We start from the raw sequence: 26,787 nt of genomic DNA on the forward strand, positions 1-26,787 counted from the left end.
ATTTGTACACCGTTTATAAACAGCTCCCTGGACACGCACAGGACAAGAGGTGCTGTAACATACAACAGCGGTTGTAACAGGGCATCAACGTGGCCATATTCTAGCCACACAACACAAACAATTCCCCCGGCCTCTGCCCTGGACCAGCTGGGAGCTAGTGCCCCCTAGAGGGGAAAGGCCCCCAGCCCCATTCACTGCCCCCTGGCCACACAGCGAGTTCTAGGTATTATGACCTGCCCCACAGCTGGAGCGGAAGTGGGTAGACCCCCGTCCTGGCAGCCCCGTTCGGTGCCTGACAGCCTCAGGGAAGGGACGCTGGTGGGAGAAGGGGATGGGTAGCTGGAGCCCACCCACCCACAGAGACCAGGGCTCATCCCCTCCAGCAGAGGGTAGGACTCTGCTCCCTAGTGGCCCTCACCAGGGGAAGAAAGGGCTGGCCCCACGCCTTCCAGGACCTGGCCCCCGAGGAGGCAAACAGCAGGCTGGGGGAAGAGGGTTAAGCCACACTCCGGGCAGCTTCCCACCAGCCATCACAGCATCAACCTCATGCTAAACCCCCACCCACAGCGGCCCCTTGGCCCTAGCCCCCACTGTCACTGTCCGCCACTGGAGAAGAAAGGTTTCCAGAGAGGGGGCCTCATTGCGAGCAGGAGTAGGTGCTGGTTCCAGTGGTGCAGTGCCTGGTAGCTCCCCCCAGGGAGCGCTGGTCCCAGGCAGGGCAGTCGCCAGTGGCTCCCCACAGGGGGCGCTGGTCCCAGGCGGGGCAGTCGCCAGTGGTTTCCCACAGGGGGCGCTGGTCCCAGGCGGGGCAGTCGCCAGTGGCTCCCCACAGGGGGCGCTGGTCCCAGGCGGGGCAGTCGCCAGTGGCTTCCCACAGGGGGCGCTGGTCCCAGGCGGGGCAGTCGCCAGTGGCTCCCCACAGGGGGCGCTGGTCCCAGGCGGGGCAGTCGCCAGTGGCTTCCCACAGGGGGCGCTGGTCCCAGGCGGGGCAGTCGCCAGTGGCTTCCCACAGGGGGCGCTGGTCCCAGGCGGGGCAGTCGCCAATGGCTTCCCACAGGGGGCGCTGGTCCCAGGCGGGGCAGTCGCCAGTGGCTTCCCACAGGGGGCGCTGGTCCCAGGCGGGGCAGTCGCCAGTGGCGCCCCACAGGGGGCGCTGGTCCCAGGCGGGGCAGTCCCTAGTGGCTCCACCAGGGGGAGGAGGGGGAGCGGAGTCCAGAGGCGCCGTGCCTGGTGGCTCTCCCAGGGGGCGCTCTTGCTGGGCAGAGCAGCAGCCTCCCCATGGCGCCATCCCCAGCCCTCAGTGCCGGGCGACGTAGGCCTGCACCACCTCCAGCACGCCCCGTGCCAGCCGCAGCACCTCCTGCTCCTCTCCGGCCGGGAAGGCCTCGCTGGGGATGGTGGGCGGGGTGTGGTAGCTGGGATACTGCGTGGTCTTGTCGTCCACCCTGTGGCGGCGCAGCTCGGCCACCTGTGCCGGTAGCCCCGCCAGCTCAGCCTCATCGGTGGCCACCTTCTCCGCCAGCGCGGCCAGCGGCTGCTCCCGCTCGAAGCGCTGCCCCCGGTCGTACAAGGCAGCCGCCAGGGCTTTCTCCACGGCACGGTGGACCTTGTAGAAGACCCAGTTGGTGCAGGCCCGTCCTACGTCATGGCCAGCAGCCTGCAAGTCGCTCTGGGCCTGCCGGAGCCAGCGCCTGGCCTCCTCGGCCTGGGGACGCTGCTTGGCCTTGGCCCGGTGATATGACCAGAAATCGTAGTGGAAAGCATGCCCCCTTTGTCTAGCGAACTCCCGGTGACTCTGCCTGTGGTGCCGGGCCTGCCCGTCCCACTCCTGCCACGAGAAATCCTGGTGGCCACAGGGATGGCCCCTGCCCCCTGAGGTCTGGGGGCTGCGGTGGGCACCCGCTGGCTGGGGCTTCCTGCCCGTCTCGAGCTCCTGGATCCTCTCCCGCAGGTACTTGCAGACCTTGTTGGCGAGCTCTTCCTGCCCCACGTTCTTGTCAGGGTGGTAGCGCAGGTAGAGCCGCCGGATCGCCTTCTGCCGCTCCTCCTTGGGCAGCTCCCAGATCTTGGCCAGGCAGGTGTCCACCTCCTCCTTCACCTGTCCCAGGGACTGGCGGTACCAGGCCTCCCGCCTCTCCTTCTGCCGCTGCTGGTCCGGCACTGGCACCAGCGCCTGGCTGCGGCCCTTCAGCTGGCTCCTCCGGAACTGATATAGGTCGTTGGCGCTCACCTCCTTGTGGCGCTCGGCGCCCAGGTCGATGCGGTACATGGGCACCGCTCCATCCAGAAGGACCTCCAGCACTCTGGCGTACAGGTAGCGCTCCGTGGGCGCTGCCGGGTCCAGGTAACCCACGTAGTCACCCGGGGCGAAGGTGTTGAGGATGCTCATGTCCAGGCTGTCGTACCACTCCTCGGGGATCTCCGTACCGGGGCTGGGCAGGGCGTAGGCATCAGGGTGGATGCTGGGTTGCAAGGGCACCCCATTATCCTCTAGCACGCTGAGCACATCACAGGGGTCCTTGCAGGCCAACATCTGCATGAGGATCTGCGTGGACATCCAACGCAGCACGCCTCCCAGAATGCTGTTCACCTCGTTGGCAAGGCTGCTCCAGATCCTGACCAACAGATGCGAGTCCATGCTCTTCTGGTGCATCAGATAGACCCGGCGCTTCCCGTCGGCATCTTCGACCACGTGGACAACCCGGAAGTTCTGGGTCCCCTTCAGCCGCTCCCCGCGATGCACCATCACTGTCTGGATCTTCTCACAGCACACCACCTCCAGACGCTCGGCAGAGAAAGCCACCTCCCGCTCCCCCCAGGCCGCCTCCCTCTCTTCCTTCTCATCCAGTCTCTGCCACCTCAGCAGTGCCGCCAAGCCCTCCTGGAAGTCGGGAGACACAAGGACCTCTTGGAGTTGATTCCGGCTCTCGCAGAACTCCCCATAATGGCACAGCTTGAGAGAGTCCTCCTCCAGCCGCCGCTCCGTGATCTCCGACAGGAACTGGGGCCTCAGGGACTGGGGCAGCTGCTGCATCAGTTTCCAGGGATTATAGTCCCAAGAGGGCAGGTAGCAGCTGGAGAGGTCCACCAGGAACCGGAACTCGCACGCCAAGGCTTGGCTCATTTTGGTAGATGCACAGTTGTTGAAGACCAGGCTGCTGGAGTGGTACAGCTTTCCATCGGTGCAGGGCAGGTGCAGTTCTTCCACCCCAGAGAAGTCCGCTTTCCCCTGGACGAGCAGCTGGAAGAGATGCTGGGTAGCCCGGCAGATGGTTTTAATGAGGTTGGGCTGCAGCGTTTCCTTGTCTTGGGTCTCCCGGTGGATCCGGCTCAGCACCCCGGCGTAGTGCCGGACGGAAGGCTCCTGCTCTACACCCAGCTTTTGCAGCAGCTCATTGTAGACCACCACGAGCGGGGATATGGTGTAGAGGTAGGGCCGCAACTCCAGCTCATCCCGCAAGGAGAAGACCACCTGGCCGGCCTCCGCCACCTGCTCGTCTTTCACCAGCACCACCGGCAGCCCTGCGAGGCAGTCGGCCTTAAAGCCGCGCAAGTCACGCTCTAGGTAGCCATACGTCTTGATGAAGACCTTGGTCCGGGTTTTCTGCTCGTGCTTGGTCTTGCACCGTGCCTGGCACACGTTCTTCAGGTTGTCCAGCACCACCGAGGCCGGCATGGTCTGCAGCACTCCAAGACGCTCCAGCACGGACTGGGCTTCCTTCAATAAGAAGACTCCCACCAGGTCCAGGATCACGGCAGACGTCCACACCAGGGCCATATCCTCATGCCGTGGTACCACCAGAGCGCCCTTGGTGGCCACGGGCTGGGTGTGAAGGACGCAGGGTGGATGGAAGTCCCCCAGATCGGCCGGCACGCGCTGCGGGGTGAGAAAGCGGATGGAGGAGACTCTCTCCAGGAAACAGTCTGACCAAGAGTCGCTGGACTGGGACAATAGATGGAGCAGGAGCGCGTTCCGCTGGGCGGGGAGGTCGCCGGAGGCCGCCCCGTCCTGCCACGCCTGCCGCTCGATCCGCGTGGCAAACTCCACGAAGTCGTCCTCGGAGACCTCCCGCTTCATGCCCACGTCATGCAGGAAGGTGTTCACCGTGGACCTGCTCCCTCCCACCTCCTTGAAGAACGCGTCGGGCACGAACTTGGCATCCAGACGCAGCGTCTGGAAGAGCTGCACCTCTCCGTCGTAGAAATAGGAAGCTGGGCGCAGGATCCCCTGCTGGTCCCGGATAAAGCTGATGGGCCTGAAGGTTGAGACGATTTTCTCCTTCTCCGCCCCGTACTCCTTCCAGTATTGGTTTTGGATGATGAAGAGCAGCCTCAAAGCGTCAAGCAGCTGGGAGACCGGCAGCTGGGGCAGCTGGGGCAGGAGATGGCAGGTGAATTGCTGCAGGTCATTCAAAGTGCCGAAGCCAAGATACTTGGCGAGCTCCCGTTGGAGCTCGTTGTCCTGGAGCAAGACCGTCTGCTGGTCCAGCTGGTACAAGGCCTGGAAGCCCTCGGGGAGCTTGGAGATCTTGGTCTCTAGGATGTAGACGTGGCGGTAAGAGGCCAACGCCACCCACGTCCCCTGATGCGTTTGGAACAAGGGCAGGGACCGGAGCTGGTCCAGCTGGTCGTGCGCCAGCTTCTCCACATTCTCTGTGAGGAACCTCAACAGCCCAATGGTCTCATAAGACTTCAGCTCACACCAGCGGAGGCTCGCCCGAGTGGCCAGCTGCTTCAGCACCGAAACGGGGTCCTGTGTCTGCAGCAGGAATGGGCGGAGGCAGTGGAACACGAGCTCGTGGGGGACCATCCGGGTATTCAGTCTGGTAAAGCCCAGCTTGCCCAGGGATTTTTCCACGTCGCTGATGTACCCATGGATGATGGTGGGCAGGGAGGCCAAAGGAAGCAGATGCTTGTCTCCAGGCTGGTTGCTGCAGACAGGGAGGATGGCCCAGTCCTTGAAGAGAGAGACCAGCTCTTTGAAGGCCTCGGTTATGGCTTCTTCTTTGGGCTTGTTGGCCTTGTAGATCATGCGGTTAAAGAGCTCCCACACCTCCTTCACCCACTCCTGGGCCTCTTCCGACTGGGCCTCCCAGTCCGGCTGCGCCAGGACCTCCTGGACGAACCTGGCCGCCTCCTGCAAGGTGAACTTCATCAGGAAGCCAGCCTTGAACAACAGCGGCTCGTGGCGGACGTCGTTGGCGAGGAATTGGTGACGCCGTCGCGGGAAGAGGCGGTGGGCGCTGCTCTGGTACACCGGCTCCTGGGCCCTGAACTGCCGCAGCATGTCGTCGTGGGTCACGGCGAGCGGCAGCCCCTCCAGATTCCCAACATTCCCTTCCTGCAGCTCCTGCAGGCAGAATTCCAGCAGGAGGGAGCAGCTGGACTTGTCCTGCAGGGGTGTCTTGGAGACCCGGCAGGGCAGCTGCAGAGGCAGCGCTTTGAGAAAGCAGCAGAGAGACCCGGGATTCAAGGTCAAGACCGTCACGCCCGCCTTGGCAAACTGGTCATGGATCTGCCAGAGGGCCTGGAAGGCCGGGACAAGCTTCATCTCCAGTCTTTGGAGGACATGGCTCATGGAGTCATGAACTTCCTCCTGCAGGAAGAAGGGCTCTTGGAGCAGGGGGGCCCTCCCGGGTGCAGTCCACGTGATGCTCACCGTCTGCACGAGGCTCACATGGTGGCGGACGTTCTCTGTCTGGTACACGGGGATCAACGGCTGCTGTGTCTCAGCGATTAGCTCGTAGACCCGCCTGACCAGCTGGTGCCAGGAGGGGAGCACGCCCTCCGTCACGGCTGGGAAGTACCTGAGATATCTCAGCTGCAGCGTCATCCAGCAGGCCTCCAGCGTCCTGAAGCGCGGCGCCTCCCCCAGCTTCTTCTGCAGCCAATCCAGCAGCCGGCAGTAGAGCGGCGCCAGCAGCCGCTGCATCAGGAAGCCATTCCAGGCCGTCTTCCGGCTCCCCCCGTCCTCCTTGCACAGATCGCGGCGAGCCGAGTCCACCAAGAAGTTGCCATTGATGTGGACAGGCAGGCCGGTCTCCAGCGGCAGCGGCAGGGTGCAGAAGGCCCTGCCAGGCAGAAATGAATCCAGGCAGGCAGCCACCGCGCCGTATGGTAGGCGCTCTGGGTCTGGAGACTCCTTTTGGGCGGCATCATCCAGCCCTGCCTGCCACACGACTGCCCAGCTGGTTGGAGGCACAGAGCAGCCACGGTTGATCTTCATGGTGTAGACCACCCTCACCGGTGTGGCCTCCTCGCTGCCTAGAACAGCCATGCGGCTCAACCGGCCTTGGAACTCCTTTCTCAGCACCTCGTTGCCTTGCTCCATCTCCGTCTCCACCCGCAGCAGCTCCCGCGGCGGCTTCCCGTCCTCGGTGATCTCGGAGAAGATGATGGTCCTCAGATGGCGAAGGAACAACACCAGGCTGTCGGCCTCTGATGTTAGCGCCTCCTGCATCTGCTCCAGGTCTTCTTCGCGGATCGCCCGCGGGCACACCCGGGAGCTAGCCGCGCCCTCCGCCGTGCGCAGCGGCAGCCTAAAGAGCACCCCTTGGCTCAGGTCGAAGAGGTTGGGCAGGAAGGTGGCATAGACATCGGGGAAGGTCTTCTTGAAGTTCCCGTTGATGCTGAACATGGCACCCGGGTACTGCTCGGTGGCTGTGGGCACATAGCGGAGATGGGGGTCGAAGACGCCCAGGGCGCTGTCGCCCGTCACAAAGGTGGGGCAGTCAGTCAGGTGGAAGACAGAGTTGAAACCCAGGCCGTACTTGCCCGTCTTGTCCTGCCGGCCCCCTTTGCCCCCCACGCCCAGCCGCTGGATGCCCTCGATGTCCTGCTGCGTCAGGGGCTTGTCGTTGTAGATGCAGAGGGCGGGGCCTTGGAGGCCGCCCCACTCCTCGGAGAAGACGCGATGGGCGGGATGGTGGCGGCGGTCCCAGACGAAGTGGATCTGGCTGGCACCGGCATCGTCGGCGTTCTGCAGCAGCTCCTTCAGCACGTCGCGGGAGGAAGAGGAGTATTCCCGCAGGATGTTCTGCAGCCGCACGGTCAGCTCCTCCCGGGCCCCGAACTCCGACGCCCACGGCGCCAGCTCCAGCCCCTGGATCTTCCCCTGGGCCAGGGCCCGGTGCCTCGTAGTGGGCACGCCGTAGCGCAGTGCTACCTCCCGGGCGATCCGGCCATGGCACAAGGGCGTCCCCTCCTCCCGGGGCAGCCAGGGCGTGTCATTGAAGTGCAGCTTGGCCACCGGGCACAGGACGTCCCCTTGATCTGGGAAGAAGATGCCTTGAGCTTCATAAGCCCCCACCAGCTGCCCCTCTGGCAAAGCCTCCATCAGCCCGATGGTCACCAGCCTCAGTGCCAGCTGCAGCTCTCCTGGAGACAAACTCCGCCCGGCGGTCTTCCCGGCCAGCTCCCGGAGCACCCCCGCGTAGCTCTCCAAGGCGAAGGTCTCCCGCAGTCCCACGCACTCCCACAGCGCCTTGAACCCCCCATACTCCTGGGGTAGCTGGTGGAGATACGGGGAGGCCTCGAACGACAGCGCCCAGGCCACCGCCTTCACTGGCACAAAGAGCGCCCCCACCAGGACAAAGGGAAATGCTGCCGCCTTCTTAGCTACCTCCTCCTTACACGTGGGCTGCTGCCCCAGCAGTTTGTCCAGGTAGGCGTAACACTGCCGTGCCATCTCCTGCAGCTGCGGCTTGGGCAGGGCGTTGGACCCTTGACAGGCCTCTGCCAGCTGCTGCAGCACCGTGCCAGCGGGCGGCTTGCGGTTCAGCCCCAGGAAGTGCTGGACTGCCTTGGAGAACCTGCAGTCCTTTCCCAGGTCCTCGCTGGCCAGGACAGGTTGGATCAGCCCCACCAGGCCCCAGTGCTTGTCATGGTAGAGGTCGGTGGGCCGGCAGAGCTCACGGCGGGCACCGGGCAAGGCGGCCGGCAGGAAGGGTATGGCACGGAAGGCCACTTGGGCGGTGTTGTCCGAACCCCGTTCCAACAGCTGCTCCAGCAGCTCCAGGATGCGGCAGATTCTCTGGCAGCCCTGCTGTCGGTCACGCTGCCAGAGGGCCTGCACGGTGCGGGTCCGCTCCATCAGCTCGGTCATCGGCACCACGTCCTTGGCCATGCCCAGGCCCTCCAGCCGCAGCAGCCTCTCCGGCCTCAGGAAGCCAGTCCCGCTGGGGAAGCGCCCCTCCTGGGGGTCGTACAGCGGGGCCACTCTGCCATGGGGATGCACCAGCTTCCCGACGAACTGCAGCTGCCCCCGGGGGGCGGTGGGGATGCAGGAGGCAGAGACCAGCAGCTGCTCCACTGCAGCATCACGCATGTCCAGGGCGTGGAGAATCAAGGCGTCGCGGTCAGGTGCGTCCAGCCTGGCCATGTTGGCAAAGACGATCTCCTGGTAGAACCTGGCCCAGGCATAGGTGTTGGGCAGCAAGGCATCGCCATGACTGCTCTCTTGGAAGCTAGATCTCACCCACTTTGGCAGTGACACAGCCAAGAAGGGCTCCGGCAGCAAGTTGGCAAAGACCCTGGTGGCTGCCTCTCCCACCTGGGGGTTATGGGTGATGGCGGAGTCTAGGAAGCAGGCGTTGTCTCTGGCGCACCATTGCCGGCCATTGGAGAACAGCGCCAGGTCCTGCCTGGTGGCCAGCTCTTGGTAGAAGGCCTTCACAGCCTCGTTGAAGGGATACCTGACCTTGCTGATGTCTGGCCAGAAGGTGTGGTATTCGTAGTTCTCCAGCTCACCCTCCTGGTGCATCTCTCGGAGCAGGCTCAACGCTCGGAGCCAGGCAGCCGGCACCGCGTCGCGCAGCAACGCCAAGTTCCACTCGCCCTTGGCCGTGGTGTCCCATAGTCCTTTGCGATTGGAAAGGACAGCGAAGGCTCCGTGCAGGTGCATGGGGAGTCCAGAGGTGATGGGCAGGGGCAGGAAGCAGAAGACATGCCCTTCAAAGTCATCTAAGCGTGGAGCCCACTTTCCTGGCTTGGTGGGGGCAAGCGGCAGAGCCACTCCAGCTCTAGGGGACGAGGGCCGGGTCCCATCACGCATCCCCTGCTGAAACAGAACCAAGGACTCTCTAGTGCCCGAGCAGGTGTGCACCAGGTAGCAGCGGATGGTGAGGTTCGACGCCCATTGTACCGTCAGCTGTTCGATGCTGGACTGGCCTGCCCTCGAGTCTCCAGCATCCTCAAGGCTCTTGATCCGCGTCCGGTCCAGCATGGCCAGGGACTGGGTGGCCTCTGGGGAGGGAGCCTCATTGGGAAGAAGCTTCAGTGACACCTTCTCCACCCCCCGTAGGAAGAGCAGCAAGATGTGGCAGAAATCCCGGAAGCCGCTCCGGAGCCTCTCGACCCGGTCGATGCCGAAAGCCACCTGGGTGATCCGTGACTCCCGAGCCTCCTCTTCGGTGCGGAAAGGCAGGCGAAAGAGCGTCCCCGGGAAGTCGAACGGCTCCTGGGTTTGGAACCCAAACAAGCCCCGGTAAGGCCGGAACTGATTGGCAAAGGTGCTCAACGTGGCCGGGCGCTGGCGCAAGTCCAGCCGGATCCCAGGGCAGGCCGGGTTGGGGATGTGCTTGCGCAGGTGGGTGACGTTGGGGTCGAAGATCAAGAGGCTGGTGCCGCTCAGCACCGAGGGCACATCGGTCACGTGGTAAACGGTGTTGAAGCCCAAGCCGAACTTCCCGATCTTGCCCTCTTGGCTTTCTTTGGTGGCCGCTCCCACCCGGATGATGTTGACCAAGTCTTCCTGGGTGAAGGCTGCATCGTTGTAGGACCACAGAGCCGGGCCGTGGCAGGCAGCCATGCCGGGATCCAGCAACCCATCCGTGCTGCCCCCATGGTGCCGCAGATCCAGCAGAAAAGAGCATTCCCGGGCACCCGCATCCTCCGCGTTCTGGACCAGCTCTTTGAAGAGGTCGGCCTCTTCGGTGTATTCCCGCAGGATGTTCCAGATGCGTGTGGTGATGGGCTCCGAGGGCCCCCACGGCTCAAACAGCTGCGGCTGCAGCACCCGGGTACTCAGCAGTGCCACACCCAGGAAAGTGGCCGTCGCTGGTGGCACCGCCTCGTGCACCACGGCCAACTCAGCGTCTTCGCCCTCCAGGTCCACCAGGCTGGCTCGGTCAATGTCACAATACAGGGCTGACGAGGCTGGACGCAGGGCAAAGCCGGATCCTCCTGGAGCCTGCACCGGTACTGGCAGGTTTCCGTCGCCGCGGTGCCCCTTGCTTTTCAGCCAGTCTAGGATGGCCACTGCCAGCCTCAGCTCCGCCTCAGTGCCACCCCCGGCGCGGCCATCGATCTCCTCCCCCAGCCGGCGCAGCGCCTGGTTCAGCTCCTGCTCCCCCACCGTATCCCGCACGCCCCAGGTCAGGAAGAGCCGGCGGTAAGGCAGGAATTCCTGGGGGACCCTTGGCACCATGCAGCTCAAGTCCAGGCCCTCTGGGTAGGCCAGCACCACCTCGGCGGGGAGGGAGAATCCATCGCCGGTCCAGACGACAACACTGGACGACGCCCCCTGAAACTGCTGCAGATTCTGCTGCATGTGCTGGTAGATGTCATGGAGCTGTGATCCCAGCGTCCGGAGGTCCTTGCGCCGGTCCCTCTGTGCCAAGAGCCGCAGGTTCGTCAGCACTTTCTCGGCGGGGGGCAGCCGGGACAGTCCCAGCTTCTCCTCAGCCTGCTTCTGGAAGGCGTCCGTCAGCGGCATGGCCAGCCCTGCCAGGCTGGCGTGACAAGCCGATCGCAGCCTCTCCGGGGCAAGGAAAGGGCCGGCCGGCTGCAGCTCGATGGGGTCGGTGGCGGGCACCCAGGCCAGGTTCCGCAGCACCTGCAGCTTCTTCTGGCAGAAGCGGGCCAGCGCCGAGGTCTGGTTGCACAGCTCGATCAACGTTTGGGATTTGGCTGTGGCCCTGGAGGCGTCCTTGGCCTGCTGGAGCCGGCCCACGTCCCGGGCGGCCTCTAGCACGTGCTCGGGCGTGATGGCCGTGTCGCTGGTCTTCAGCCCCAGGGCACGGAGGGTCCGGAGCACGGCCGTCGCCCGGAAAGCCATGGGTGGGAAGCACTGGGGGCCCAGCAAGGCCCGGAAAAGCCTGTTTTCGGGGTCAAAGAGTTCACTGGCACGTGCCAAGCTCCCGCCGCGGTCCATGAAGGCCAGCTCCTCGCACAGAGCCTTCAGTTTCTTGCTCTGTCCGAACAGGGTATCCCCGTGCTGCAGCACCCACAGCAGGAGCCGCTCGGCCTCCGGCGCCCGCCTGGCGTACTTCCCCTTCTTCACCGCCTGCACCGCCAGCAGCGCCAGCTCCCCTGCGCCAAGCAGCCTCCCCCGGCTCGGCAGCAAAAGCCGGCGGTCCGCCTCGTCCCGGCACCGCAGCACCGTCTCCGGCAGCACCAAGTCTTCAGGGACCCCCGGCACCGTGCTCTTCTCCAAAGCTTGGGAGCTGCCGGCTGGCACCAACCCAGCTGGGCAAGGTGGCGAGAGGGACGGCATCTTCTGGAAGATGGGCAAGCTGCCCAGCACTTCGGCAGCCCGGCCGGAGAGGTCGGAAGCGGACACCTGCGACAGAAATTGGCGGAGGATCCGGTGTCGGTCTGGGGACAGGGAGCCCAGCTGGGCAGCCACGGCGGCCACGCCCAGGTGGCCGAAGGCTCTCAGCGCGTTGCCGGCCGTGGGCGCCAGGACGTAGTCGGTCAGTTGGCGGTGCCAGAGCGCCGAGTCCCAGCTGCGGATCACCGTGCAGCCCAAAGCCTCCAGGATGCCACATTCCTCCTCCGCCAGGCTGCGCCCGTCCCTGGTCTGGAACAGCAGCGTGGGCGCGGGAGAGAGATGCGCCAGCTGGATGCTACCGGCGCCCTGGCGCGGGGGTCTGAGAGGGATGAGCGGGTGGCCCTCAAACGCTGCCAGGGAGTGCACATGGTGCTGTAGATAGTCCCAGAAAACAGCCAGCCACTGGCGGGGAGGCTGGCGGGGGTGGCCGCCCGGGGACCAGCTGATGTGGGCAGAGCTGGATTTGAACCAGGCTGCGGGGAGGGCGTCTTTCAGCTTCTCCTTAATGACGGCTGGGTCCAGAGAGACGAGGTTCCTGAAGAGCCCTGCAAGAACCAGAGAGATCCAGGATGGCGACCGGACCAGAACCACACGGCCGCCCAGTCCCCCAGGCCATCGCACAGCGGCGTAACACAGTCTGCTGGAAACGCAGCCACCTCTGGGGTGGGACACAGGCAATGGGCCCTCTAACATTTCCTATCTCTGTGCAGAATAAATGTTGGTCTGTGCACCAAAGCAGGGGCAGATGTGCACCCCCCATAGAAACACATGCTGCCGGCTGTGGGCACTCTTCCACGCAGCTGAATCTCTCCTGGGTGGCCACCCAAGCACTCAGATTACAGGGCCATCAGCCACGGGGGTGGCTATAAGGGGACAGAGATGCGGCCCCTCCGGGGTGTATGTCCCAGTGCTGGGACACGAGGCACAGGAGGCTGGTAATATGGTGCTGTCTCGCCCGGAGCGGAGATGCGACTGCCTCTGGGGTGGAGAGGTGGGGGCTGGGTAACAGCAACATGCCTGTTACCCCATGAACAGAGATGGGCCCCCAGGACGGACGGTCGGTCGCCACTTACCCTGCGCTGCCATCTGGTGCAGGTGGCTCAGCAGGCCGGGGCTCAGATCCTCTGGTAGAAAACTCTCAGCCAGGCCAGGCAACAGGGTCCTGGAAAGCAGGAATTCAGAGAGGTCAGATGGCAGGGCTGGCACAGGGGGCAGGAATGGGGCCTGGGGCCTCTCCCCTCTAGGGGCGCCAGCGCCCGTCTGATCCCAGGGTAGGGCTGGCACGGGGGGCAGGAATGGGGATCCAGGGCCTCTCCCCTCTAGGGGGCGCCAGCTCCCATCTGATCCCAGGGCAGGGCTGGCTCGGGGGGCAGGAATGGGGGTCCAGGGTCTCTCCCCTCTAGGGGGTGCCAGCTCCCGTCCGATCCCAGAGCAGGGCTGGCTCAGGGGGCAGGGAATGGGGCCCGGGGCCTCTCCCCTCTAGGGGGTGCCAGCTCCCGTCCGATCCCAGAGCAGGGCTGGCTCAGGGGGCAGGGAATGGGGCCCGGGGCCTCTCCCCTCTAGGGGGCGCCAGCTCCCGTCCGATCCCAGAGCAGGGCTGGCTCAGGAGGCAGGGAATGAGGCCCGGGGCCTCTCCCCTCTAGGGGGCGCCAGCGCCCGTCCGATCCCAGGGTGCCGGGTCTCCGCACGGGGCTGGCTGGTTGGGAGAGGCAGCGGGTTCCTCATCCCAGGGGGCCCTGGTGGGAACTGGGTCCCCTCGGCTCACAGAACCGGCGTTGCCCCGCCCTGCCGGGCCCAGGTGCTGTGAGTGACCAGAGCTGCTCTCCCCAGGCAGCTTCTGCCCTGGGAGGGGGGTGGAGGGACGGGGGGCCAGGGGCTCGCTCACCTGGGGAAGGCCTTGCTGTCAGCATAGACCGTGCCACCGGCGCCCCCAAAGCAGGCAAAGCCCCCGTCGGCACGTGGCAGCAGCTCCAGCCCTGCCAGCTCCCGGTAGTGCCTGTCTCCGGCCACGTACTCCAGCAGCAGCCGCCTGTCAGCCGAGCCGCCGGCAGGCCCCGTGCGCCCCAGGACCTTGCGCACGTAGGCTGGCGTGGCCTCCGTCACCGCGGGGCCGCCCGCAGCCAGCGCCTGGCGCACGTAGGCTGGCACCAGCACCAGCGGCTCGCCCGCCTGCAGCAGGGCAGCTGCCAGCACCCGCAGCGTGGCCTCGGTGGCTCCGCTCTGCGGCAGGAAGAGGGCGGCTGCAGCTCGCAGCCGGCGCGGGCCGGGTTTGCCAGCTGGCACCAAGATTTCCATGCCCCACAGCTGCTGGCAGATCCGTTGCACCAGGCTCCGGTAGCGCTGCTGGTGCCGGCTCAGCTCCGGGTCGGGCCAGGTGCCGTACGGGTCGCCGGGACAACGTGCCGCCACCGCCACGGCCTGGCGGTAGGCGAGCGGTAGCAGCTCCTCCATCAGCAGCTGATTCCACCGGGCGGCGTGGTCCCGTCCGCCGTCTTCTTCAGCCCACTGGACGTGGCGCCGGTCGTCCGTCAGGTGGAAGGGGGCATTGATGTGCAGAGGCAGCCCCGTGGCGTTCTCCTCCGTGGCTGGCAGCGGCAGGAAGCAGCAGAGATGCCCGGCACAGCTGCCATGCAACGGGTACGCCAAGGCCATGCTGGGCAAGCTCCCCAGCACATCAGCCAGCTCCGCCAGCTCTGGGAAGGCGTCTCCGGTCGGCGTGGCCGTGACCACCAGCCACTCGCGCTCCGCCGCCCCCTCGGCGGCCGCGCCCCGCACCCCCACAGCTTTTATGGAGGCCGCGGCGGATAATGCCGCTGTGGCCACCTCATCCTGGACCAAGGCTGGCCCGTTGAGTGGGCGCGGGGTGGCCGTGGCCTCCAGCAGCTCCGTGGTAGCCCCCTGGGCGTCCACCGTCTTCAGGGCCAGGCGCCGGACGTGGCGGAGGAAGAGGAGGCAGGTGGGGGCGTCGTGGAGGAAGGCCTGGAAGAGCTGCCGCACCCGCTCAGGGCTGTACAGGTTGTCCGAGATGCCGGAGAGCTCCTGGCGCAGCGGGAAGCGGAAGAGGGTGCCGGGGAACTGGCCATCCGCCGGGGCCCCCTTGCCGTGTCCCATGGCCTCCAGCGCCCCCCAGAAGGGGGCAAACTGGTCGCCCAGCTCGGCTGCCTCCTCCAAGTGCCACTGCTGCCCGCCGTCCAGGAGCGCCGCCCGCTGCGGGTCCAGCACACCCAGCCAGGGCCCGCTCAGCACCGCCGGCAGATCTGCAGCGAGAGGGGGGCGGGGGTAAGCGACGGGGAGCCCCCGTGGGGACCCAAGCTCCGCCCCCTCCGGCCACCCGGCCCTCCGGGGGCGGGGTCCCGGCGGGCCTCACCTGTCAGGTGATAGACGGAGTTGAAGCCCAGGCCGAAGCGGCCGACGGTGCCGGGGTCGCGCAGTTTGTGGCTGTCGCCCGTGCTCTGGATCCCGTCCCAGTCGGCCTCCGAGAAGATCCCATCATTGTAGGCCACCAGCGCCGGGCCTGGAGGCAGAGCATGCGTGAGGGCGGAGCCCCGCCTGATCCCCTGCCCCCCAACACTAGCCCCTGTGAGGCACAGGCCCCCAGTCCCTGTGGACGCTGCAGGAGACGTGGGACCCTCCGTTTGCTAGCCCGTCCCCGACCCTCTCCTTGCCCCTCCAGCCCTGCCATGCCCCCCAGGTCTCCCCACCCATCACAGATCCCTTCCCCCAGCCTGTAGCCTGCCCCCCCCATACCCTGCGCTCGCTGCAGCCCCTCCTCAGCCAGGCTGTGGGTCCCGTAGCTGCGCTCGTCACACAGGAAGATCACCTCCGTGGCCCCCGCATCATCCGCGTTCTGGATCAGCTCCTGGGGAGGGGAGACAGGGCCCGTCAGCGCAAACCCCCCGGGCCCATTCTCACCCCCCCCCCCCCAGCCTGGGCACACACTGAGAAGGGGAGCTGGGATGGCGGGTCTCTCTCCCAGTCTCAGGGAGAGGAGTGAGGCCTAGTGGTTAGAGAGGGGGGGGGAGTCCCTGCCATGAATCCCCCGGCCCAGGACTCACCTTCAGAATCTGTCCCCCATCTGGGTACTTGCGCAGGATGCTCTGCAGGTATTTCAGGAATGGGGGGGGCTTCTGTCGGAACCCCCTCCTGCGGGGGGAAGAAACATCACTCACCAGGATAAATCTCCCAACACACAGGCCCATCTACTGCAGTAACCCTCTTCCTCCCTGCCCCTGGGTCAGCCCCAAGGGCCCATCTACCCTGGTATCCCGCCTCCTCCCTGCCCCTGGGTCAGCCCCAAGGGCCCATCTACCCTGGTATCCCGCCTCCTCCCTGCCCCTGGGTCAGCCCCAAGGGCCCATCTACCCTGGTATCCCGCCTCCTCCCTGCCCCTGGGTCAGCCCCAAGGGCCATCTACCCTGGTATCCCGCCTCCTCCCTGCCCCTGGGTCAGCCCCAAGGGCCATCTACCCTGGTATCCCGCCTCCTCCTTGCCCCTGGGTCAGCCCCAAGGGCCCATCTACCCTGGTATCCCGCCTCCTCCCTGCCCCTGGGTCAGCCCCAAGGGCCCATCTACCCTGGTATCCCGCCTCCTCCCTGCCCCTGGGTCAGCCCCAAGGGCCCATCTACCCTGGTATCCCGCCTCCTCCCTGCCCCTGGGTCAGCCCCAAGGGCCCATCTACCCTGGTATCCCGCCTCCTCCCTGCCCCTGGGTCAGCCCCAAGGGCCCATCTACCCTGGTATCCCGCCTCCTCCCTGCCCCTGGGTCAGCCCCAAGGGCCATCTACCCTGGTATCCCGCCTCCTCCTTGCCCCTGGGTCAGCCCCAAGGGCCCATCTACCCTGGTATCCCGCCTCCTCCCTGCCCCTGGGTCAGCCCCAAGGGCCCATCTACCCTGGTATCCCGCCTCCTCCCTGCCCCTGGGTCAGCCCCAAGGGCCCATCTACCCTGGTATCCCGCCTCCTCCCTGCCCCTGGGTCAGCCCCAAGGGCCATCTACCCTGGTATCCCGCCTCCTCCCTGCCCCTGGGTCAGCCCCAAGGGCCATCTACCCTGGTATCCCGCCTCCTCCTTGCCCCTGGGTCAGCCCCAAGGGCCCATCTACCCTGGTATCCCGCCTCCTCCCTGCCCCTGGGTCAGCCCCAAGGGCCCATCTACCCTGGTATCCCGCCTCCTCCCTGCCCCTGGGTCAGCCCCAAGGGCCCATCTACCCTGGTATCCCGCCTCCTCCCTGCCCCTGGGTCAGCCCCAAGGGCCATCTACCCTGGTATCCCGCCTCCTCCCTGCCCCTGGGTCAGCCCCAAGGGCCCATCTACCCTGGTATCCCGTCTCCTCCCTGCCCCTGGGTCAGCCCTAAGGGCCCATCTACCCTGGTATCCCGCCTCCTCCCTGCCCCTGGGTCAGCCCCAAGGGCCCATCTACCCTGGTATCCCGCCTCCTCCCTGCCCCTGGGTCAGCCCCAAGGGCCCATCTACCCTGGTATCCCACCCTGCTGCCCCTGGGTCAGCCCCAAGGGCCCATCTACCCCTGTATCCAATCCCCCGCTGATGGGAGGGGTCACTGAGGCAGCATCTGGTGATCATGCGTCATCTTAAACACACCCTGGCCCCCAGTTGCTGCTTGTCCTCCCACCAGTGGGTGCCCACGGGTCCATCAGGCCCCGCCCCTCCATGGGCCACCCTCCCCTCTGGCCAGCAGAGGGCACCGCTACCCCACAAGCCTTCCCTCCCCTTCCCTGCCTCCAGAGCCCACGTGGGAGGGGATGCAATTTTAACCCTATTTGGGGCAAGGGGGTTCTTCACCCCTCCTCCAGCCTTTTCTGGAAGTTGGGGGGCCAGGGAGCTCCCGGGGAGGGAGGGTGAATAAGGGTCCAGAACGTAAGAACAGACCAAAGGCACATCATCCTGTCTGCCTACAGTGGCCAATGCCAGATGCCCCAGAGGGAGGGATCACAACAGGGGATCCTCACCCGGTCCCTCTCCTGTCACCCACTTCCAGGCAAACAGAGGCTGGGGACACCATTCCTCCCCATCCTGGCTAATAGCCACTGATTGACATAACCCCCAGGAATTTATCTTGCTCTTTTTTGAACCGTGTTAAAGTCCTGGCCTTCACCACATCCTCTGGCGAGGAGTTCCACAGGTTGACACTGCACTGAGTGAAAGAAAAACTTCCTGTTGTTTGTCTTAAACCTGCTGACTATTCATTTCATTTGGTGAGCCCTAGTTCTTATATTGCGGGAATAAGTAAATCACTTTTCCACAATCATTTTTCCACACTAATCCTGATTTTATCGACTCTATCACAGGGGTGGCTAACCAGTCAGGCACTAAGCCAGGCATGTCCAAAGTCCGGCCCGCGGGCCAATTGCGGCCCGTGTTCCGGTTTAATACGGCCCCCCAGGTAATTTGGCAATATCTATCTTTTTTGGCCCCCAATGAATCCAAATGTATTGAGATGAATACATTGTAAAATCTCAGTTAATGTCAGTTGGTCTAAATCAGTTATAAATATATTTGGACACAACATGTATACTTGGTGTTATTTTCCTGTTCATATTTTTTGAACTTAAAAGTTGACAGACACCCTTTATTACCAATAATATGTAATGTACTTTACAATGTTCCTGACATATATTTCAGCTTCCTGGATTTTTTTTTTCATCTGGCCTTCAGATATGAAAGGCAGAGCGATTTAATACCTGTTTAGATTTGTCATCCATGTGACGAAATGAAAAGTATGCCGTTTGCAATAAACTTTGCATAAAATAGTTAATTTGCATTTAATTTTAATGGTTCAAAGAATGTCAGGCAAAATGGTCGGCCCTCATGCATGTTCACTTCATCAAATCTGGCCCTCTTTGAAAAAAGTTTGGACACCCCTGCACTAAGCCAAAGCAGCTGTGGATAGATTGCAAAGAGCCACATTTGATATGTTTATTTGTATAGATCTGTAAGTGTAGATAGTACAGGAAATAGAGTGAGGAAAGTGACGCGATTGGTTCCTGGGGAAGCGTCGCAAGTCGTGGCAACAGGTGCCGTGCGCCGTCGTACATGTGGGCCAAGGGCGTAAATCGGGGGGGCCGGGCCCCTTCCGCCCTTACAAAAGTGTGGGAAGTGCGGGGGGTCGCAATTCAGGCCGTCATAATGCGGGGGGGGGGGGGGGCCTGTAAACCAGACACAAGCTGATTCTTTTTTTGCCTTGGAATTTAAATAGGACACTTGTGTTTGCTGCCTTACTCTGTAGCCACAAAGGCTTTGAGTTTAAGGTGCTTCAGCCCCCCCCCACTCTAACCCAATCCCCCTCCCCTCCCCCAGAGCCAGCCCCCCCACTCTAACCCAATCCCCCCCCCCTCTAATCCAATGCCCCTCCCCTCTCCCAGAGCCAGGCCCCCCCAGCCCTCCCCACTCTAACCCAATGCCCCTCCCCTCCCCCAGAGCCAGGCACCCCCAGCCTCCCCCCAACCCAATGCCCCTCCCCTCCCCCAGAGCCAGCCCCCCCCCCACTCTAACCCAATGCCCCTCCCCACCCCCAGAGCCAGGCCCCCCCAGCCCTCCCCACTCTAACCCAATGCCCCTCCCCTCCCCCAGAGCCAGGCACCCCCAGCCTCCCCCCAACCCAATGCCCCTCCCCTCCCCCAGAGCCAGCCCCCCCACTCTAACCCAATGCCCCTCCCCTCCCCCAGAGCCAGCCCCCCCTCCCCCACCCCCCCACTCTAACCCAATGCCCCTCCCCTCCCCCAGAGCCAGGCACCCCCACTCTAACCCAATGCCCCTCCCCTCCCCCAGAGCCAGCCCCCCCACTCTAACCCAATGCCCCTCTCCTCCCCCAGAGCCAGGCACCCCCAGCCGCCCCCAACCCAATGCCCCTCCCCCAGAGCCAGGCACCCTCAGCTCCGCTCCTCCCCCCCTTAACCCAATGCCTGGGTCTCACCGGAGCCGCTGCCGCAGCCACGCACCTCTCCCTCCAGGCGCTGGGGCGCGTGCGCAGAGCGGCCGTGAGCGCGGCTCCGAACGAGCCGTAATCCTAAGAGCCGCCGGTTGGCCACCCCCGCTCCATCCTACCCCCCTTCAGCTCCTCTTCTCTCAGCTGGCGCCCCCGTCTCACCTCTCTTCGGACGGGGACCCCTCCCACCCCTCAGCGGCGCCGGTGCCCTCTCTGACCCTTTTCCACTGCCACAGGGGCTTTTCTGGGACGAGCCGACCACCTCTGGACGCAGCAGCCGAGATGCGGGCGCCCCTGGGCTGAGGGAGAGGCCAGAAGCTGTCCCCGGGTTTATGCCCGATCCCTTTAAGGGTTCCCGCCATCCTGTTTGCTTCGACAGCTGCTGCACAGGGGGGATGCTCCCAGAGAACTATCCACAGAGACTCCCAGATCCCCGGAGTGGTGGCAGCTAATTGAGTCCCCTTCGTATTATACGTACAGTTGGGTGCAAGGCGGGTGGGTAGGAGGAAGGGCCGGGTTGGGGGGGAAGGGTGTGGCTAGAGCATGTGCCAGCCCTAGCGGGAGGGATCGGCCTCCCTGCCATGCACAGCAGGAAAACCACCATCTCCCTCCCGCTGCTCTGCCGGGACCAGCCTTTTCCCGCACGGCAGTGACGGCTCCCGGCTCACGCCGCAGCGGGAACCTGAGCCCAACGCGGGCAAGAGGGCTGGGGCATGAGCGAGAGACTTGGACAGGGCATCCACACAGCAGGGCACCCTCCTGGTTCCCCCCCCCCCCCCCCGCTCTGACCACTAGACCCCACTCCCAGGCAGGAGGAGACCCCAGGTGTGTCAGTCTGGCACTCAGTGCCGGGAGCGACTCTTAGCTGGGGGTGGGGTCTGAGACGTGAGAGACCTTGGCGGCACGGCGGCCAGGTCTCCGAAAGGAGCCGCGCAACGGGCATCGACCGTCAGAGCAGCAACGGGGGGCGGGGGAGCCCTTAGGAAAGGGCAAGCGAATGGGACAGAAAACATCAAGGGGCCTGGCCATCCCCCCTGCCGACGTGCCGGCCCCAGCACTGGGAAGAGCAGCCGGAATTGGAGATGGCGCAGAGGAGGAGGCACCGGGGAGGAGGGGGAGGGACCCACGGCCGTGGGAGGAGAGACGAAGCCCTGAAATCCGGCTGGTGCTGGACACGGCAAAGTAGGAAGCGGCTGCTCCTTCCTGCAGCCCAGGCACAAGGCGGCACCGAAGCCCGTTCACAGGCAGCTGGTCCAGCGCTAACAAGCCCCCAAGCGCCCGGACACCCTGCCGGAGAGCGGTGGGAAGGCCGAGGCCGACACGAGGTTCCTAAGGGAACCAGGCCTGTTCCTCCAAGACAGGTCCCCGGATGGCTGGGAGCCAGGCAGGGCAGGGAGGGGATCCCCAGCCTCTGTGTGCCAGCCGGGGGGTGGATCCCTGGGCACTGTGGGAGGGCAGGAGCCAGGCTGCAGGGCCCTTGGCTCTGGCCCCGGATGGCTGTGGTCGGCTCTGCCGGAAGGGCCCCTGGCCAGAGGGGTGGGGCCTTACCCCAGTGTGGTGCGCCCCAAACCGTCCTGAGGGGTCAGCCAAGGAGAAAGGCACCGTCTGCCTGGCCAGTTATCCCACCTCCCAGGGCCAGGTCCTGCCCGCCAGCTGCTTCCCCCCGCGGCCCCGCCCCACAAGGAGGGGTCCTGGCTCGGCCTGGCCTCGCCGAGGGAGCCCCCACTGCCCCCTCCCCAGCACTCACCTCCTGGCCTGGGTCGCAGCCATGGGGAAACCTGCGGAACAGACGAGAGAAGCTCGTGAGACACAGGGATACAAGCCAGACCACCCCCCCCCCGGGTTGGCAGCGGGGGCATAGGACTGCAAGACCCCGGGGAGCTCTGGCAGAGCGGCCCCTGCCCCCCAAAGCCCTCCCCAGCTGGCAGGGGGCCTGACACATGGCCAGCCCCTGCCTAGATGGGTGAGGGCATCCGGCGAGCCCTGGAAAAACCAGGGGTGGAACCCAGAGACCCCCCCCCGCGCACCCACTGCTGTGAGCGCCAGACCCCACCGCCCCGCCAGAGGCAGAACCCAGGCACCCCGGCTCCCAGAGCCCCCTCTAACCACTAGTCCCCACCGCCCCGCCAGAGGCAGAACCCAGGTACCCCGGCTCCCAGAGCCCCCTCTAACCACTAGTCCCCACCGCCCTGCAAGACGCAGAACCCAGGTACCCCGGCTCCCAGAGCCCCCTCTAACCACTAGTCCCCACCGCCCTGCAAGACGCAGAACCCAGGCACCCCGGCTCCCAGGCCCCTCTAACCACTAGTCCCCACCGCCCCGCCAGAGGCAGAACCCAGGTACCCCGGCTCCCAGAGCCCCCTCTAACCACTAGTCCCCACCGCCCTGCAAGACGCAGAACCCAGGCACCCCGGCTCCCAGGCCCCTCTAACCACTAGTCCCCACCGCCCTGCCAGAGGCAGAACCCAGGCACCCCGGCTCCCAGAGCCCCCTCTAACCACTAGTCCCCACCGCCCCGCCAGAGGCAGAACCCAGGTACCCCAGCTCCCAGAGCCCCCTCTAACCACTAGTCCCCACTGCCCTGCCAGAGGCAGAACCCAGGCACCCCGGCTCCCAGAGCCCCCTCTAACCACTAGTCCCCACCGCCCCGCCAGAGGCAGAACCCAGGTACCCCAGCTCCCAGAGCCCCCTCTAACCACTAGTCCCCACTGCCCTGCCAGAGGCAGAACCCAGGCACCCCAGCTCCCAGAGCCCCCTCTAACCACTAGTCCCCACCGCCCTGCCAGAGGCAGAACCCAGGCACCCCGGCTCCCAGAGCCCCCTCTAACCACTAGTCCCCACCGCCCTGCAAGACGCAGAACCCAGGTACCCCGGCTCCCAGAGCCCCCTCCCACTAGTCCCCACCGCCCTGCAAGACGCAGAACCCAGGTACCCCGGCTCCCAGAGCCCCCTCTAACCACTAGTCCCCACCGCCCTGCAAGACGCAGAACCCAGGCACCCCGGCTCCCAGGCCCCTCTAACCACTAGTCCCCACCGCCCCGCCAGAGGCAGAACCCAGGTACCCCGGCTCCCAGAGCCCCCTCTAACCACTAGTCCCCACCGCCCTGCAAGACGCAGAACCCAGGCACCCCGGCTCCCAGGCCCCTCTAACCACTAGTCCCCACCGCCCTGCCAGAGGCAGAACCCAGGCACCCCGGCTCCCAGAGCCCCCTCTAACCACTAGTCCCCACCGCCCCGCCAGAGGCAGAACCCAGGTACCCCAGCTCCCAGAGCCCCCTCTAACCACTAGTCCCCACTGCCCTGCCAGAGGCAGAACCCAGGCACCCCGGCTCCCAGAGCCCCCTCTAACCACTAGTCCCCACCGCCCCGCCAGAGGCAGAACCCAGGTACCCCAGCTCCCAGAGCCCCCTCTAACCACTAGTCCCCACTGCCCTGCCAGAGGCAGAACCCAGGCACCCCAGCTCCCAGAGCCCCCTCTAACCACTAGTCCCCACCGCCCTGCCAGAGGCAGAACCCAGGCACCCCGGCTCCCAGAGCCCCCTCTAACCACTAGTCCCCACCGCCCTGCAAGACGCAGAACCCAGGTACCCCGGCTCCCAGAGCCCCCTCCCACTAGTCCCCACCGCCCTGCAAGACGCAGAACCCAGGTACCCCGGCTCCCAGAGCCCCCTCTAACCACTAGTCCCCACCGCCCTGCAAGATGCAGAACCCAGGCACCCCGGCTCCCAGAGCCCCCTCTAACCACTAGTCCCCACCGCCCTGCCAGAGGCAGAACCCAGGCACCCCGGCTCCCAGAGCCCCCTCTAACCACTAGTCCCCACCGCCCCGCCAGAGGCAGAACCCAGGCACCCCGGCTCCCAGAGCCCCCTCTAACCACTAGTCCCCACCGCCCTGCCAGAGGCAGAACCCAGGTACCCCGGCTCCCAGAGCCCCCTCTAACCACTAGTCCCCTCCGCCCTGCAAGATGCAGAACCCAGGCACCCCGGCTCCCAGAGCCCCCTCTAACCACTAGTCCCCACCGCCCTGCAAGATGCAGAACCCAGGTACCCCGGCTCCCAGAGCCCCCTCTAACCACTAGTCCCCACTGCCCTGCCAGAGGCAGAACCCAGGCACCCCGGCTCCCAGAGCCCCCTCTAACCACTAGTCCCCACCGCCCTGCAAGATGCAGAACCCAGGTACCCCGGCTCCCAGAGCCCCCTCTAACCACTAGTCCCCACTGCCCTGCCAGAGGCAGAACCCAGGCACCCCGGCTCCCAGAGCCCCCTCTAACCACTAGTCCCCACCGCCCCGCCAGAGGCAGAACCCAGGCACCCCGGCTCCCAGAGCCCCCTCTAACCACTAGTCCCCACCGCCCTGCAAGACGCAGAACCCAGGTACCCCGGCTCCCAGAGCCCCCTCTAACCACTAGTCCCCACTGCCCTGCCAGAGGCAGAACCCAGGCACCCCGGCTCCCAGAGCCCCCTCTAACCACTAGTCCCCACCGCCCCGCCAGAGGCAGAACCCAGGTACCCCGGCTCCCAGAGCCCCCTCTAACCACTAGTCCCCACCGCCCCGCCAGAGGCAGAACCCAGGTACCCCGGCTCCCAGAGCCCCTCTAACCACTAGTCCCCACCGCCCTGCCAGAGGCAGAACCCAGGTACCCCGGCTCCCAGAGCCCCCTCTAACCACTAGTCCCCACTGCCCTGCCAGAGGCAGAACCCAGGTACCCCGGCTCCCAGAGCCCCCTCTAACCACTAGTCCCCACCGCCCTGCAAGATGCAGAACCCAGGTACCCCGGCTCCCAGAGCCCCCTCTAACCACTAGTCCCCACCGCCCCGCCAGAGGCAGAACCCAGGTACCCCGGCTCCCAGAGCCCCCTCTAACCACTAGTCCCCACTGCCCTGCCAGAGGCAGAACCCAGGTACCCCGGCTCCCAGAGCCCCCTCTAACCACTAGTCCCCACCGCCCTGCCAGAGGCAGCACCCAGGCACCCCGGCTCCCAGAGCCCCCTCTAACCACTAGTCCCCACCGCCCTGCAAGACGCAGAACCCAGGTACCCCGGCTCCCAGAGCCCCCTCTAACCACTAGTCCCCACCGCCCTGCCAGAGGCAGAACCCAGGTACCCCGGCTCCCAGAGCCCCCTCTAACCACTAGTCCCCACCGCCCTGCAAGATGCAGAACCCAGGCACCCCGGCTCCCAGAGCCCCCTCTAACCACTAGTCCCCACCGCCCTGCCAGAGGCAGAACCCAGGTACCCCGGCTCCCAGAGCCCCCTCTAACCACTAGTCCCCACTGCCCTGCCAGAGGCAGAACCCAGGTACCCCGGCTCCCAGAGCCCCCTCTAACCACTAGTCCCCACCGCCCTGCAAGATGCAGAACCCAGGTACCCCGGCTCCCAGAGCCCCCTCTAACCACTAGTCCCCACCGCCCCGCCAGAGGCAGAACCCAGGCACCCCGGCTCCCAGAGCCCCTCTAACCACTAGTCCCCACCGCCCCGCCAGAGGCAGAACCCAGGCACCCCGGCTCCCAGGGCCCCTCTAACCACTAGTCCCCACCACCCCGCCAGAGGCAGAACCCAGGCACCCCGGCTCCCAGGCCCCTCTAACCACTAGTCCCCACCGCCCCGCCAGAGGCAGAACCCAGGCACCCCGGCTCCCAGAGCCCCTCTAACCACTAGTCCCCACCGCCCCGCCAGAGGCAGAACCCAGGCACCCCGGCTCCCAGGCCCCTCTAACCACTAGTCCCCACCGCCCCGCCAGAGGCAGCACCAGGCGCTGTCTGGCTCCCACCTCAGGGGCGCTGGTCCCGGCGGCGCTGTCCAGCAGGGTCCCGGCGAAGCAGGCAGCCCGGGGCGCTCCGCTCCCTTTATAGCGGCCGAGCCGGAGCCGCCTCCGCCCCGTTTCGATTCCTCGCTCCAGCCACTTTCGGTTTCCATTCAGCGCCGGCACTGGCGGCTCGGCGCGGGGGGGCGATGGGGGGCGGGGCAGCGGGTGATGGGGGGCGGGGCAGGGGCAGCGGGGAGGCGATGGGGGGCGGCGGGTATCGGGGGGGGCATGGAGTGGGGGGAACCAAAGTGACAATCCCCCCCATAGGGCAGGAGGGGTGGCAGAGCCTGGGGCAGGACTGGGGGGGGGGGTCTGGGCCCCTCCCCCAACTTGAGGGCCAGGGAGCAATCCCCCTTCTGTAGCCCCCCAGCACAGGCCCACACCTCAGGCATCTTGTGGGACCTAGGAGCCACATGGGCCAGGGCCCCTTCCTGCCCCCCAGCTGGCCAGATCCGAGCCAGCACCCGGCAGACCCAGGCTGGCGCGGCCCAGCGCAAGCCGACAAGGCTCCGCGTGGTGGTGGGGGGGGGGGGCCTGTCCCCACCTGGGTGGCAGCAATGGGGGGAGGGGGCTGGGAGGCAGGACTCCTGGGTTCTCGCCCAGTCCTGGGAGGGGAGTGAGGCCTAGTGGTTAGAGGGAGGGAGATGCCTGGGCAGCGCCCAGTCCCCATCCCGGTGACTGGTCCAGGCAGAACACGGGCCCTGGGCAGCTGGGTTTCCAGAGCCACATGCACCCCAAGGCCAAGGGGACAGGGGAAGCATCTGGCCAGATGTCCGGGGGCCGCAGGCCGGAGACCTGCCCTGTGACCCCTCCCAGGCAGATCTGTGGTTCCAAAGGTGGCCAAGCCAGGGACACAATGACTCCGGCCATGCCTGGAGGGGGCTGGCTGCTCGTTGGCCCTCAGCCCCCCTCCTTCCCTGGCCAGAGCACAGCCCGTTTGCCATCCCCCGCCCGTACTGACAGGCCAGGAGCAAGTCCCCCCCCCCAGCTGTCTCTGGGCTACACTGATGCTGGGGGGGGGCTCTCTGGGCACCAGTCTGGCGGGGAGGGCTTCCTCCCCCCCCTCCCCCGGCCACACTTTCCTTTCTGCTGAGTTTCATGGCTCAGTTTCATTTCCCCAGCAGAAGGCAGCCCAGCATGGGTGAGAGAATGGGGGTTTCCTACAGGGTTTTACATGAATGGGGGGGTGCCTCAGTTTCCCTGTAGTGCCTGTGTTCCAAAGTGGGGAGATGGGTGTTTTGCTGCAGTGCCAGGTGGGACCTCCCTTCGCTGCCAGAGCCCCCGGCCTGGGGGCACCCTACTGACCCCTGAGGGGAGGCTGAGCCAGGTCCAGCCCAGAGTGAACAAAGGACAGAAAAGGGGAGAGAGGGACCCAGGCGGGGGGAGGGCCTGCTGGGGTGTAGTGGGGGCTGGGCTGGAAGAAGGGGGCTGCTGGGCAGGGGGTGCAGGCAGATCCCACCCAGCCTCGGTTCCTGTGCTGGGTTCAAAGCTCC

General features: G+C 65.6%; 1 protein-coding gene across 1 annotated transcript; it reads right to left on the bottom strand.

Annotated features, from left to right (window-relative positions):
- LOC142823782 (sacsin-like) lies at positions 1–25,389 on the bottom strand. The gene is made up of 8 exons (XM_075915160.2): positions 25,259–25,389; positions 21,238–21,268; positions 15,607–15,694; positions 15,299–15,410; positions 14,919–15,065; positions 13,437–14,808; positions 12,625–12,713; positions 1–12,096 (listed from the first exon to the last, which is right to left on the bottom strand). The coding sequence occupies exons 2-8, from the start codon at positions 21,258–21,260 to the stop codon at positions 1,298–1,300; spliced, it is 12,630 nt and encodes a 4,209-aa protein (XP_075771275.2). The 5' UTR covers positions 21,261–21,268; positions 25,259–25,389; the 3' UTR covers positions 1–1,297.
- Positions 25,390–26,787: the final 1,398 nt, after the last annotated feature.

Source organism: Pelodiscus sinensis, chromosome 18 (genome assembly GCF_052426305.1).
Source record: "Pelodiscus sinensis isolate ZL-2025 chromosome 18, ASM5242630v1, whole genome shotgun sequence".
In the NCBI taxonomy this organism is placed as follows: domain Eukaryota; kingdom Metazoa; phylum Chordata; order Testudines; family Trionychidae; genus Pelodiscus; species Pelodiscus sinensis.

Coding starts and splice junctions, on each gene's coding strand:
- LOC142823782 (XM_075915160.2), bottom strand. CDS start 21,260: ATGGCTGCGACCCAGGCCAGGAG. Junction 14,809..14,918: donor CTCCGTCTATCACCTGACAG/GTGAGGCCCGCC, acceptor CTCTCGCTGCAG/ATCTGCCGGCGGTGCTGAGC. Junction 12,714..13,436: donor GACAGCAAGGCCTTCCCCAG/GTGAGCGAGCCC, acceptor CCTGCTTTCCAG/GACCCTGTTGCCTGGCCTGG.